At 35.9% G+C, this 15,714-nt stretch overlaps 1 protein-coding gene across 1 annotated transcript; it reads right to left on the reverse strand.

Moving 5' to 3' along the window:
* Positions 1–1,856: 1,856 nt before the first annotated feature.
* OLR1 (oxidized low density lipoprotein receptor 1) lies at positions 1,857–15,714 on the reverse strand. Its single transcript, XM_049882443.1, has 6 exons — positions 15,581–15,714; positions 12,035–12,136; positions 10,140–10,385; positions 4,286–4,425; positions 3,845–3,960; positions 1,857–3,576 (listed from the first exon to the last, which is right to left on the reverse strand). Exons 1-6 carry the CDS (start codon positions 15,666–15,668, stop codon positions 3,435–3,437), a joined length of 834 nt encoding a protein of 277 aa, XP_049738400.1. The 5' UTR covers positions 15,669–15,714; the 3' UTR covers positions 1,857–3,434.

The following is a 15,714-nucleotide window of genomic DNA, read 5'->3' on the forward strand; positions in this document are numbered from 1 at the left end:
ACAAACTGATTAATGTAATGTATATCAGTAAGCTGTACACTGGAAAAAGGTTGAATAGCAAAATGCTGTGTCATATATATTTTTACAAAAAAAAAAAGAGAAAGAGCAGGGACCTGTTGATTCTGCTAATGTACAACCAAACACCTCATGAGGTTTGTTTTCTCAGTTTGGAAATTTAGGGTCATGGTTTCATGGGACATCCCTCTTCTACTTCATAGCCCCTTGTGTAGTGCCTGAGGCCTTGAAAGGTTGTGAGTGGCCATCCAAGGTACAACAATTGGTCTCTTTTTGTCTAGAGCAGCAGAGGAAGAAGGAGAGTCAGAATCAGGGAAGGAAATGGAATGCCTGTCTAATCATCTCCATGAACAATTTCCTCCTTTGCAATGAGACCAGAAGAACTGGATAATGTCTGGCTGCCATTACTGAATGTTTTGATCAAAGATTCTACAAAAGACTCCTCATCAAAGGTGTAAAATGTGGAACAGAATTTGAGAATCCCGTGGAATTCAGACTTTTTTGAGCAATTGAGGCTAAATGCCCCCTTAAAACGATTGTCCTTAGATAACCTTTAACCCTTAAATTGAAACTATCCACTGAAGTCATATTTAAACCATTTTTTAACCACAATTTGGTTTAGCTTAATTAATAAAGAATGTTTGCCTTGAGCATTATGCTCTTTTGAAGAATTATCTTAATGGAGGTGGAATAATTTGGAAAAAGATAGCAAGAATGGTTGTACAATTTGAAGAATGTAATCAATAATGTCATTTAATTGTACATGGAGGAATTGTTGAATTCGTGTATGTTTTGCTGTGCATATCTTCACCAAAATAATAATAATAATTTGGAAAGACAGATAAAATTACAAAGATTGACCATACTAAGCATTGGCAAGGATGAGTCAGAATAAGAACGTTCATATACTACTCTGGGAATGTAAAATGGTACTACTTTGGAATACAGTTTGGCAGATTCTCAAAGAGCTAAATATACACCTAATGACGTAAACTTTATGTTGTTACTGTTAGGTGCCGTCTTAATTCTGACTCATAGTGATCCCGTGTGACAGAGTAGAACTGCCCATAAGGTTTTCTAGGCTGTAGTCTTTATGAAAGCATATCTCCAGGTCTTTCTCCTGTGGAGCCACTGGGTGGGTTTGAACTGCCAACCTTCTGGTTAGCAGTAAAGCATTTAACCGTTTGTGCCACCAGGGCTCTGTAGACATTATACTCATAGGTATTTACCCAAGAGAAAAGAAACCCTGTATCCCTGTAAAGACTTGCACACAAATGTTCATAGCAGCTGTCTTAGTTATCTAGGGCTGCTATAACAGAAATACCACAAACGGATGTCTTTAACAAACAGAAGTTTATTCTTTCACAGTTTAGGAGGCTAGAAGTCCAAATTCAGGGCACCAGCTCTAGGGGAAGGCTCTCTTTCTCTGTCAGTTCTGGGGGAAGGTCCATGTCATCAACCTCGACCTAGTCTAGGAGTTCTTAGCGTGGGGACCCCAGCACTCCAATCCCAGCACTTCTTTCTTGGTGGCATGAGGTCGCTATCTCTCTGCTCCTTTCTCTCTCCTTTTACCTCTTGTAAGGTAATGTGTAAAAGGTGATGCAGGCTATAAACCCCAGGGAAAATTCCCTTACATAAGATCAGGGCTGTGACCTGGGTAAGGGTGTTCCATCCCACCCTAATCCTCTTTAGTATAACCTAATCTTACCCTATTAACCTCAGGCAGGGATTAAGATTTACAACACACAGGACAATTACACTAGATAGCAAAATGGAGGACAACTACACAATAATGAGAATCATGGCCTAGCCAGGTTGACGCACATTTTTGGGGGGCACTATTGAATCCATAACAGCATCTTTATTTGTAACAGCCACAAACTGAAAACAATCCAAATGCCATCAAAAAGTGGATGAATAAATGAATTGTGGTTTATCCCACACAAGGGAATGACAACCCGTATTAACAAAATGAACAATTGATATAAGCCATAAGATGGATGAATCTGAAAATAATTATGCTAGGTGAAAGAAGTGAAACAAACAAAGGGTATATTGTATGATCCCACTTTTATAAATCTCTACCAAAGGCAGACTGAAGGCAGATCAGGAGTTGTCTGGGGAGTGGGGTTGAGGAGCATGATGAGACTTTTGGGGGTGATGGAGGTGTTCATTGTCTTGATTGTGGTGATGATTTCAAGAGTGCTTACATATGTCAAACAATCAGACTTCACACCTTAAATATGTTCAGCTGGTTGTCTGTCAATTACACCTCAATGAAACTGTTGAAAAAGGGGACATCGCTTATCTTCCTAGGGATGATAGAGTTTTTTAATAAGATTGGTGCTAGTGTACGTGCAGCAGTAGGTACAATAGAACGGAAAGCCTCTCTTTAAAGTAGAATGTCTGTGAGGGGAGGTGGAAAGGGCGTAGAAGCACTGAAAATAGAGAGAAGAATTCTAATTGCCCCTTTTTCTGTACAGCAATATCTCCAGACCTGGTTCAGTTTATGCTAGAAATGAGTGTCTTCATTATTTATTTCTTTTTTGTCCTATATGTTACACCTTATAGCAAAGCATAACAGAGCTGACAAGAGATCTGCTGCAAAGAGTATGTACTTTCAGGAAAAATAAAAATTATCACTTTTTTTTTTAAATTCTTGCTTCTGGACCAAGATTCTGACAAATACTGCAAACACGTGTTCTGAGAGGTTATGCATCTGCCAAGCTCCTGTTCTTTGGCAGAGAAAAAAATGAAGAAATAATAACTAAGTCAGGAACTGATAATGGGTTGTGGACTGGTTCACAAAAAAGACTATCTAATTACTCCCTAGGACTCCTTAGTTGCCCCCCAAAATATGCAGGTGTTGTGTTGGGGGTGGGGTGTGCAAAGGGTGGAGTGTGGAGATGAACTGCAAAAGAAAGACCGATGAGAGATGGCTTTTTAAATTTGAGAACAGGAGTTTCTTGATTTCAATGTGGCTTTTCCCGTCTTTGATTTCTTCATGGGCACTGTTGCCCATGCATATTTCCCCTTTTTTTTCTCCCCTTTGCCTGCAGTTGGGCAAGTTCTCCCTGTTCTATTGTCTATGCAGTTTTAGGAGGGTGAGGGGAAGGTGGCACTGAGGTAGAAAGGACTGACTGCAGAGGGGTTCCAAGGCTTGGAGAAGAGTCAAATTTAAAAATAGAAAAGGAAAGAGGAATTGAAGGCTGGCAGGGAGGATCGAGACATGTTAGACAAACTTTTTATGTAAAGGTGACAGGCAGCTGGAACCCAAATCTCTGCTAATGAACTCTGCAGCCAGCTAATAGCAGGCACCAGTGCTCAGGACTCTCGTGGTTTGCACCTGAGTGTGGAGCAATAGCTTAATTTCTGCAATAGAATTTGGAGACCTTCTCCTTCTCCCGGGGCCTTCAAATTCACTGTGTTGTCAGTAGATTCGCCTTCTTCTGACAGATACTGAATGCAACTAAAATACAGTTCTCGGCATAAACAATTCCCCTTTGTATATATGCACAGGTGCCTGAAGAGTATGTCTTGGAAGCACCCTGGAGTCTAAACCTGCAGATAGGAAAAGAAAAAAAAAAAAAAGTGAGATTTTACTACCACTTTATGTAAGGAACTTGTCTTAAAATCTTCAAGTCAGTAATAAATATGGGAAGGAAAACTCAAGAGAAGGTTAGAATGGGTAAATGGGCACATCCCTGTATGAGAGCAGTAGGGAAATAGACTTTCAGAAATTCCCAAGCTTCTTTCTGGTGAGAAGAGGATTCTGTAAGGGACTGGCAGTAACTTCACCGGTAGGTGTAGCAAATAGTAGGAAACTTACAAATGAGACCTCCAAGGAGAACCATCTTCCCAGAACCACGAGTTTTTGGGTTTTCTGAAAGACAACCCCATCCAGAATGGGAAATTGGAATGGGCACTGGCTTTCTTGATGAATTCCTGTGAAGAGTAAGTAAAGTTTCTGAGTTGATTATGGAGCCAAGGTGGTGGTTTCAGACTCTGCAAGTTCATTAGCACTAGATTCACAAACTTAAGAACCAAAAGGGATTTTGCCATCTCCTTGATGGTTTTATAGAACGTTTACTGAGGCCCAAAGATAATGCATAACCTGTCCATCCAAGATCATGCATGTAATTAGTGCCAGGCTACTCTAGAATATAAGTATTCTGCCTCTCAAATGAGTGTTCTCCTACCATGGGCCTAAACCAAATTTATTTCCTTATAAACATATACTCCAACCCAACACAAATCCATAAAAACTCACCAGATCGTCCGTGCTATTTATTTTCAGCAAGTGGGCATCCAAAGATAAGCAGGTCTCTTGGCTCTTTTCCCAGTTATAGGGGCTAGAGGAAAATAAGTAACAGTTTTCTTCATGCCAGAACCAGTCTTGGGGACAAGGACCTAGGAAATGTAGTATGAACTTAATCAGTGAGTTATGCCTGAGTAAAAAATGCTGCAATTCTTTCTTAAATCAATTCTCTCCTCAGTCCTTTCACAGGCATCTACCTCTTCTTGATTATTATACCCAGATACTCCACAAACTTAAGTAGCCTCATAGTCTTTATTTCTCCATTTTTTGAAGAAAAACAATCTGATTTAAAAAAAACTAATTTTACTTCTCATCTACCATTTTCACTTCCCCTGTTAAAAAGCAGGACTTGATTGGGATGTATTTTTAGAATTTGGTCTTTTTTTTTTTTTAACATTATGTTTGGAATAACGTGAGAGTTTGGGAGTGGACACTTAGTAGTCATTCTGACATCAAAAAGTTATGTTTGTGTATTTTAAAACTTCAAGACCTTAGGCTTAGACTTAATAGTGAGCCTTCTGCTTCTGGGCTTGTGCTGTCCAATATGGTAGCCACTAGCTACATGTGAGGAGTCCCTGGGTGACACAAACAAAGCACTCAACTACTAACCAAAAGTTGGCAGTTCAAACCCACCCAGAGGCTCCTCAAAAGACTGCCTGGTGATCTGCTTCCGAAAATTCACAGCCTTGAAAACACTATGGACCAGTTTTATTCTGCACACATGGGTCGCCGTTATCAACAACAAAGACACACATGGCTCTTCAGCAGTTGAAATGTGGCTAGTCTACACTGAGATGTGCTGCAAGTATATAATACACACCAGATTTTGAAAATGTAGTTTGAAAGAAAAAATGTAAAATGTCTCATTAATAATTTTACATTGATTACAGTGTTAAAATATTTTTAATATGTTGAGTCAAATAAAATACATTATTAAAATTATTTCACCTATTTCTTTTTCCTTTTTTAATGTGGTTACTATAAAATTTCATATTACATTTATGGTTCATATTATATTTCTTTTGCACAGTGTTATTCTGGGGAAAATTGTATATTGATATAAAGTAAGGATTTCAGTTTCAGTAAGAATTCAGAAAAATGGTGAGAAATTTTCGGCTGCAAAATTCCCAGGCTAACCAACAAATCCAATTCAGGGTTTAGGCAGTAGGCAAAATATGCCAATGTCTATGTATTTATAGATGTTTTAAATAACACCCCAAATCATTCTAACCATCTCCATCACCGTCATCATCATCATCACCATCATTATCATCTCTTCTGTATGTTAGCAACATTTGGAATCTCTTTAGTAGGAAACAAAGCCCTTTAGTCTACACTGTGACCAAAAGATTAAAAAAAAAAAAAAAAAAGAAAATCCTTGAGAAAGGCAACATTTTAATTTCAATTTTCATTGTGGCATAAAACCATTAGATACTTTTTATAAGAGTAACTTCTATCAGAAAGGAAAACACCAGGAAAGTGAGTGAGAAAAGATACACAAAATTCTGGGTGAAAGCATGGAATACAAATTTTTTACTTCTTAATTTGCCTAGACCCATAGTATTAGGTAAAGAGAAAACAAACATAGGTTTTCATGGACTAAAGGAACAGCCTAGTCAAGTTTTTCAAGTCATAACAAAACAAGAAAGGCATATCTCAAAATGTGGTATTCAAACTGCCTGTATTTTTGTTCGTTTTTTAACTTTTTTAATTTAACAAACACCAAATCACTTATTATGTGCCAGAAACTGTTGGAAGGATATCTATATCTATATCTATATCTATATCTATATCTATATCTATATCTATATCTATATCTATATCTATATCTATATCTATATCTATATCTATATCTATATCTATATCTATATCTATATCTATATCTATATCTATATCTATATCTATATCTATATCTATATCTATATCTATATCTATATCTATATCTATATCTATATCTATATCTATATCTATATCTATATCTATATCTATATCTATATCTATATCTATATCTATATCTATCTATATCTATATCTATATCTATATCTATCTATCTATATCTATATCTATATCTATATCTATATCTATATCTATATCTATATCTATATCTATATCTATATCTATATCTATATCTATATCTATATCTATATCTATATCTATATCTATATCTATATCTATATCTATATCTATATCTATATCTATATCTATATCTATATCTATATCTATATCTATATCTATATCTATATCTATATCTATATCTATATCTATATCTATATCTATATCTATATCTATATCTATATCTATATCTATATCTATATCTATATCTATATCTATCTATCTCTATCTCTCTCTCTCTCTCTCTCTCTCTCTCTCTCTCTCTCTCTCTATCTCTATCTCTATCTCTATCTCTATCTCTATCTCTATCTCTATCTCTATCTCTATCTCTATCTCTATCTCTAGCTATCTATATCTATATCTATATCTATATCTATATCTATATCTATATCTATATCTATATCTATATCTATATCTATATCTATATCTATATCTATATCTATATCTATATCTATATCTATATCTATATCTATATCTATATCTATATCTATATCTATATCTCTATCTCTATCTCTATCTCTATCTCTATCTATATCTCTATCTATATCTCTATCTATATCTCTATCTATATCTCTATCTATATCTCTATCTATATCTCTATCTATATCTCTATCTATATCTCTATCTATATCTCTATCTATATCTCTATCTATATCTCTATCTATATCTCTATCTATATCTCTATCTATATCTCTATCTATATCTCTATCTATCTCTATCTATCTCTATCTATCTCTCTATCTATCTCTCTATCTATCTCTCTATCTATCTCTATCTATCTCTCTATCTATCTCTCTATCTATCTCTCTATCTATCTCTCTATCTATCTCTCTATCTATCTCTCTATCTATCTCTCTATCTATCTCTCTATCTATCTCTCTATCTATCTCTCTATCTATATCTCTATCTATATCTCTATCTATATCTCTATCTATATCTCTATCTATATCTCTATCTATATCTCTATCTATATCTCTATCTATATCTCTATCTATATCTCTATCTATATCTATATCATCTATGTATATCTATACCTATACCTATAACCTATACCTATACCTATATCTATATCTATATCTATAGATAGATAGATATAGATATATAATTTCAGCTAATCCTAATAACAACTCTGTGAGATAGGTTTCATTAATTTTGTTTGTTTTACAGAGAAAATGGGTATTTAACCAAGCCTGTTTTGTCCTCCAAAATGTGTATCAACTTGGCTAGGCCATGATTGCTAGTATTGTGTGGTTGTCCTCCATTTTGTGATCTGATGTGATTTTCCTTTGTTTTATAAATTCTAACCTCTACGATGTTAATGAGGCAGTATTAGAGACAGTTATGTTAATGAGGCAGGACTCAATCTACAGGATTAGGTGGTGTCTTAAGTCAATCTCTTTTGAGATATAAAAAGAGAGAATCAAGCAAAGAGGAGAGGGACCTCATACCACCAAGAAAGAAGAGCCAGGAGCAAGTGCCTCCTTTGGACCCAGGGTCGCCATGGTGGGAAGCTCCTAGACCAGAGGAAGACTGATGACAAGGACCTTCTCCAAGAACCGACAGAGAGAGAAAGCCTTTGCCTAGGGCTGGTGCCCTAGGTTTGGCACTCTAACCTCTAGCCTCCTAAGCTGTGACAAAATACATTTCTCTTTGCTAAAGCCATCCAGTTGTGGTATTTCTGTTACAGTAGCACTAGAAAACTAAGACATAGTTTAACTTTAGAGTCTGTATATTTAGCCACTATACCATACTACCTTTCAAACTGTTGAGTTAGAATCTTCTGAGGAAATATCTCTTGGTGCCCCTCAAGACATTTTAATACAGAATCTTGGGGTAAACCTGGAATCTGTCATATTTAACAAGCTACTTGGGTGATAGTACAGTAAAGTTTGAGAATCACCACGAAAATTTCCGTGTTAAATGTAAAATCTGTTATCCTGAAAACCTTCTCAGAGTCTGCCACTGCTTCATTTTCATCTATAAATTGAAGGCCACAGACTTGTTAGTAATAAAGATAAAATGTGTCTCAAACTTAAGAAAATTAGCATATTTTTGCTTATGGTATTTTTAAAAATTATCATCATTATTATTGGAAACTCTTCTCAAATCTGCTTGATGCAAAATAAAACTTAATTTTGTTTCTCTGTCATTGGCCTTTATCCGATACCCTCAGGTAAGCAAATCTGACATCTGGTACATCTTCCAGCAATAGACATATTTCTTATTATTTTTAATTAGTTTTTCATACTTGGAATCTTTAGAAAGCAATTTTAAATGGTTATGACACAGATTTAATCCCATACAACTGATTTAAAAAAAAAAAAAAAAACTGTTTTACAGCCCTGCCTGTGAAATAAACCACTGGTTGATATGTAGCCATGTCTCCTTACATAAACCGTTCTACCCTCGGGTGTATAGGCCTTCTTGGTATATTATTTCCTTGCTGAATTCCTCCTTAAAAAGACTGAGTAAACGGCTGACACTTGTTAAAGATCAGTTTGTCTGAAAAGTTATGTTTACAATGGAAATTTAAGTGACTTTGTAAATACCAAAGAGATTTATAAACTATAAAAATATTTATTAATTTATTGTTATTTAACTTATCTGTGTCTCAATTCTTTCATCCATAAATGAGGAAATAGGCACCTGTGAAATACTATTATAAAATTTTTATTCCAAGAGATTAAATGTTTGAGACTGAGATGTTTGTACAAGCAAGAAGCTGGAGTATTTTCTGCTTGCTAATGGCAGTTATTAATACTGAGAATAGGGTGTTGACTCATGTACCTCCAAGGAAGCAATGTAATTTGGAAAGTGATTCATTCAGGATATAGCTCCATCTTGCACTTTTGAGTTCTCCCTGTGACTAAAATTACACATTGTAGAAAGACTAAATGATAAATATAGATTTCCTTCTTATAAATGCTACCATTTCTATCTACCTCGTAGATTGAGTCCACTCAGTCAATTCAGATTAACTCAACCCTTCTCATATAAACTGACTTCCTAAACTCATCACGCTGTTGGATAATCTGAAGTATCAGCCTAACTCTGCCAAGCCAACCTACCTCCATTGACTCAATTTAAATTGATGTGGGAGCACACTTTTAAAAATGGTGCCATAGAATGAAGTAAAGAATGAAGGAAGGGGTAGCAAGTCCCTGGAACAAGGGAGAAAAAAAAAAAAGCCCACTGCCATCGAGTTGATTCCAACTCATAGTGACCCTATAGGACAGAGTAGAATTGCCCCACAGAGTTTCCAAGGAGCGCCTGGCTGATTCAAACTGCTGACCTCTTGGGTAGGTAGCAGCCATAGTACTTAACCCCTATGCCACTAGGGTTTCCAGACAAAGCAGAGCCCTTGGGCAAAGAAATTCAAGAATTAAGATACATTGGGATGGAAAGAAATAAGGACCTGTGTCCAAGGGTGATGATGGAAGTGTTCTTTCAGAAAAATCTCAAAACTAGAATTTGAAAAAGAAAGAAGAGTTTCTTCTGAGGAAGAAAAACGTAATCAAATAAGAAATCGCAAAGATTCTGCGGTGAAGTGAGTAATACAGAAATAGAGAGCTTGTGGCATAAAACATTATGAATGAATAATAATACATGCATCAGTATGCCTATCCTGCGCCTAGAAACATTTCCAAAAAAGTGTTAAAATTGAACAAATGTTTCCACTACCTTCCCAATGTACCTGAAAAGTTTGCTGCCCTCTTCAGAGCTTCTTGGAGATTCAGGATCTGGTGTTGAAGTTCCATTTGCTTCTTGGATTTCTCATCCAGCTTCTCAATAAGGGTGTTTATAATTTCCTGGAGTTCCTTTTGTGACTCCTGGGAAGCTTCTTCTGCCTGGTGCTGGGCTAACACCTGTCCCTCCTGTATATTTTCCTGGTGAGTAAGGTTGGCTTGCTGTTGCTTTAGAAGATCAGACACCTGGGATACTAAATCACAGCTGGATCAAGACTCTATTCCCAATCCCCAATAAAACACTCCCCACTGGGTTTTGAGGAAATATGAAAACAGAACCAGATAATCTATTTTGACAACATATCAACTGCTTGGAAGAGGGCCCAAATTTAATCAGAATTTATGGATTTGAAAGTCATTCAATATTCCATATATATATATATATATATATATTAATGTTAATAGCTACGACAGGGTTTTTCAACAAATCACCAGGGTTTAAGTGAATTATGAGGGTTTAACTTTTTATTGAGTCACATATACAAGTAAAAAGTAATCACAATATAAATAGTATAGCAGAAGTACAAATAAAATACAGATAATCTAAAATAGATGCCAACCAGACTCAGTGACACATAGTGGGACTTGTCATTAGTGAGAACACCCTGGTGGTGTAGTGGTTAAGAGCTATGGCTCCTAATCAAAAGGTCAGCAGTTCGAATCCACCAGCCACTCCTTGGAAACATTATATAACAGTTCTTTAGGGTCACTATGAGTTGGAATCAACTTGACAGCAACAGGTGGGTCATTAGTAATTTATTATCTTTTTGTATCTTAAGTCCTCTACCATCTCGCCTATCATTCTGTCTACCATTCCAGACTTCTTGATTTTATTTAAGAACTGTGACACCCTTTTTGTGACACTCACCCACACAGAATTGTAAGGGGATGTATTGCAAGAGTCAAAACAACTTTTTTTTTTTCTTTTGCCACAGCACATTTTAGGAAGGGTGGAGATGAAATAAAAGTTGTGAAATCAAGCAAGCAACGAATGTTTAGGGTTTAATATCCCAGTTCTAGAAGCATGACGGTTCAGTATAAAGCAGGCCCCTGGCTTGAAGGCTGGATGTGACCCTGTTGTAAAGTGATCCAAGCCTCAGAGTAATACTACTCCAGCCATCACCAATGAGGCATGGCCACTTCTTCCAGTCATTAGGAAAGGCTCTACATGCTCCATATTAAAAAAAAAAAAAAAAAATTTTTTTTTTTTTTAAACTTTGAACAACAATTGAGAAGCTAAATAGCACTTCAGAGTGCTTTGGCTCTCCTTGAACCTTGGACAGCCAAAAGAACCCATAACTACAACCCAAATACACTGGCAGAGGAGAAGGATAATGGGCACCATTCCATCTTAACCACTGTGATGTTTCTTTTCATTTCTTCTTTCCCTCTCAGTATTCCCTCTTTCCTAAAAGGACCTATTATAAGGTGAAGTACATTCTGTTTTAAATGTTTTATTTATTGAGTAAGGTTGTGTTTTGGTTCTTGATTTTTAAATTGTGTTTAAATATCTATGAAAACACAACCTTCTAAGTTTTGAACTCAACAAAGTTTCTTTTACTTTTAGGTCTCTCAGGTGATCTTGTGGATTGGTAGCTTCAAATTATCTTTTTTCCCCCATCCTGCCATTCACAATCTCCATGACTCTATACAATCTCCATGACTCTATTCCTTTCAGAAATGAGAACAATGTGTACTAATTCATGTTCCCACTCATTCTAAAAATATTTTCTCTAAAATGTATCTAAACCAAGGCTGTTCGTAGATATTATGAAACCAACTTATAAACAACGTTTGTAAGCCCTCCTTATTTTTTTCCCCATTTCCCTGTTTCAACACTTACATTGCATTCTCTGCATTATAATGGCCACCAGTAATCCCAGGCAAAGGATTCCTAGAGTCATTGTAGCAGGGCACCACCATGGAGAAGAAAGACAGTTAGGACCTAGAGTGACAGAAAATAGAATTAGAAGGATGAGAACAAAGATTTCATCTATTAATCAAACAATTCTTTGGATCCTGTCCGTGTTTGGTGCCTTTTGGTGCTTTGCTTTCCTTAAATTTAGTCTCCCACTAACTCTACAAATAATTTATTATTCACATATATCCATATGGACAATTAAAGACTTTAAGTAATTTTCCTTTTGTCACACACCCAACCAGTAAATTTAAGAACTCGGATTCAAGACCAGATATCTAAATATGTAAATATAAAGCTGATATTTGGTCTATTCCTTAAGAAACTCCCAGTCCAGTTTGACCGAGTCAAATTTTCCATAGTCAGAGAGCCTGATGTCTTCAATATCTACCATATGTACATGTACTTGCATGTGTTTTATAAGTAACATATCATAAGTGAATGTCAAATGTCAGGCAAGTAAATTTTATTTCATTAATCAACAGAGATTGCCTCAATTCAGTATATAATTTTATGTTATTCAATATTTGTTCTATTAAAATTATATCTGGAACTGGAATTATTAACAAAAATAAATATAGGAATGAAATCTCAATATTCACTTGGCTCATTTTACATAATTTCCTATATTTATACTAACCATGGTCTTATTGTTACAAAAGAAAAAACAGATAAATCATGTAACACACTGACTCACAGACATATGACTATCTAATTATGTGTTAGGAGCCCTGGTGACACAGTGGTTAAGCACGTGGCCACTAACCAAGAGGTTGGCCATTTGAACCCACCAACATTTCTATGGGAGAAAGGTGTGGCAGTCTACTTCCATAAAGATTTACAGCCTTGGAAACTCTATGGGACAGTTCTACTTTGTTCTATAGGGTCTCTATGAGTTGGCATCAACTCAACAGCAATGTGTTAATTATGTGTTTCACCACTAAAAGAGCATGCATATCCCTGGTTCAGCAGGAAAACATCATACACAATATATTTAGACTCCTCACCTTGTGAGATAAACAAATAAAACATTGATATTGTATCCTCTATACAAATGGGGAAACTGAAATGTTCAGTGACTTGTCTAAGATCACATAGATGCTAAGACCCATATAAACTACATAAACATCTGTAACCCAACTGTCAATAGCTACATAACTTGGAACACTACATCACAAAATTTACAGTGTGAATGTGTTATGATTCAAGCCAATGAATGGCCAAATATATTTACAGCATTTTCATATGCCAAAAGCAGTGTATTAGTGTATCATGCTACAGATGATATAAACCAAAAAGAAATTTTTACAGGGAGGAATATAATTCATTCACTGAATCAACAAATAGTTATTAAGACTCTAGAGCACGGCAAGTTGGCAGAGAAGAAGTAGAACATAGCTGAGTCTCTTGCAAATAACTGCCTAATCCTTGCCTCACGGGCAAATGCGCCTGTGTAAGTCTTTGGAGTAACAATTTCCTTCTTGTGGATATTCATTTCATATTATAGGATTTGAAGTGATAATTTCATTACCATTCTTAACTAATGAAATTTCTGAATTTTTAGAAGAAAATCACAGGACCCATACCTGTGCAGGGACGGCCTGTGTTCCAGTTTTCTACAGGCTACATTTTTTCCTCTCTCCTTGATAGACATAGACCATTACTCCAACACCCTTACCCCATTTGTGTTTTTCTAATGAAAAAGCATTTGGATCTTTTGTGGTAGATACCTTATCTAATCAGGGTTCTGAGAGAAGAATGAATTTCATAATTGAAGTAGAAGTCAGGCATTCAATATTTACTACATGAATAAATAAGTGAATGATAAATGACTATAGTTAACTTGTGGAGTCCTGGTGGCTCAGTGGTTAAGAGCTTGGCTGCTAACCAAAAGGTCAGAAATTCAAATCCACCGGCTGCTCTTTGGAAACCATATGGGTCAGTTTTACTCTCTCCTATAGGGTCGATGTGAGTTGGAATTGACCCGACAGCAAACGGGTTTTTTTGTTTATTGTTAACTTGTAGTCCAAGAAATGCTGGTACTGCGTTTAAATCAAATTGGTTCATTAGCTCAAATGTTAAATCATTCCATGCTCACACTTCTTTTCCCAAATGAAAAAAAAAAATTTTGTCTTGTTTATGGAAACATGATCTAGAATTCCTTTTAGCCAAATTTCTGACGCTACTTCTGTCTTCCCTCTCATATATTTTGTTCCTTTTTATCTGAATGGGTATAAAATAAAAAGTAGTTTATTCATAGTGTTTGTGGAGTTGGGATTATGTATTCATTTATATTAAACAGTTCAAGGTATTGTTTATGCCAAACAGAAACTATATTTTCTCAAAGATGTGTTATACAATAAAATATAAATTTTGCTAGACCATACTAAATGTCATTTAATCTGCTTTGGATAATTCAGAAGATATTTAAGGACACTGTTATAAAAATTACCATTGTATACACTGGGTGGATTCAAGGTTTCTTAAATCTACTGGTGGATTGGATTATGGATAAATGGAAAATTGTGGCACAATCCTAATCTTCCTGATCCCCAGTTTGTCTCTGCAAAAAAGTGTGTAGCAATAGTGCTAATCTCAGAGGATTATTGTGATGATTCAGAGAGGTAATATATGTGAAGGGAGTAGCATAGAACATAACAAAACCCATTAACCAAACCAAGCCCAGTACCTTCATTTCCGACTCATAGTGACCCTAAAGGACAGAGTACAACTGCCCGATAGAGTTTCCAAGGAGCACCTGGTGGATTCGAACTGCCAACCGTTTGGTTAGCAGCCTTAGCACTTAACCACTACAGCACCAGGGTTTCCCGAAACCCATTACAGCTGAGTAATTCTGACTCTTAGGGATACCCTGTAGGACACGGTAGAACTGCCCGTAGGGCTTACAAGGCTGTAAATCTTTATGGAAGCTGACTGCCACATCTTTTTCCCACAGAGTAGCCGGTGGATTTGAACTGCTGACCTTTTGGTTAGCAGCTAAGGGCTTAACCACTGTGCCACCAGGGCTCCTTAGCATAACACACAGCCTATGGTAAACGCTCAATAAAAGTTATCATTTGACCAGTTCCTGTCCCTTCCCACAGGGAACCTGGGGTAGAAAGGGGAATGTCCTGTCACATTGTGGGGATTGCAACTAATGTCAGAAAACAATACGTGTATAAATTTTTGTATGCAAAATTAACTTGAGCTGTAATTTCACCTAAAGCACACAAAAAAGTTAGCTATCATAATCATCTACTATATACCATGTTAGTTAATCCATCATCATTGTTGTCTTCATTACAATCATTACCATTATATTTTAATGATTTTTTAAGTAAATGTTGTTTTTTCTATAATATTTTCCCACCCTCAGGTCTTTGAGCATTTTAATCTCATTCTTGAATGAATTTATATTTTTGAGCAAAAACTGGAATTCTGCCTCCACACCCATTTATGTACCCCTGGTACCTGTAGCTTTCCTTGCATTTAGCTTCTGATCGGGTTGGTCCTTCATAGTTTTGATCTTCAGGTCTTCACAATTCATTTCAAAATTCATGTCAAGAAGGAGAGCGTGAAGCAGTCCAGAATTTCAACAAACTAAA

The sequence above is a fragment of the Elephas maximus genome, chromosome 4 (genome assembly GCF_024166365.1).
Source record: "Elephas maximus indicus isolate mEleMax1 chromosome 4, mEleMax1 primary haplotype, whole genome shotgun sequence".
NCBI lineage: Eukaryota > Metazoa > Chordata > Mammalia > Proboscidea > Elephantidae > Elephas > Elephas maximus.

Bases quoted from the DNA above. Each gene is read 5' to 3' on its own strand.
- OLR1 (XM_049882443.1), bottom strand. From the start codon at position 15,668: ATGAATTTTGAAATGAATTGTGAAGACCTGAAGATCAAAACTATGAAG. The intron at 10,386-12,034 runs GTAAGTGTTGAA...GCTGTGATTTAG, and splicing joins TATAATGCAGAGAATGCAAT to TATCCCAGGTGTCTGATCTT. The intron at 4,426-10,139 runs GTACATTGGGAA...TACATTTCCTAG, and splicing joins GAGGGCAGCAAACTTTTCAG to GTCCTTGTCCCCAAGACTGG.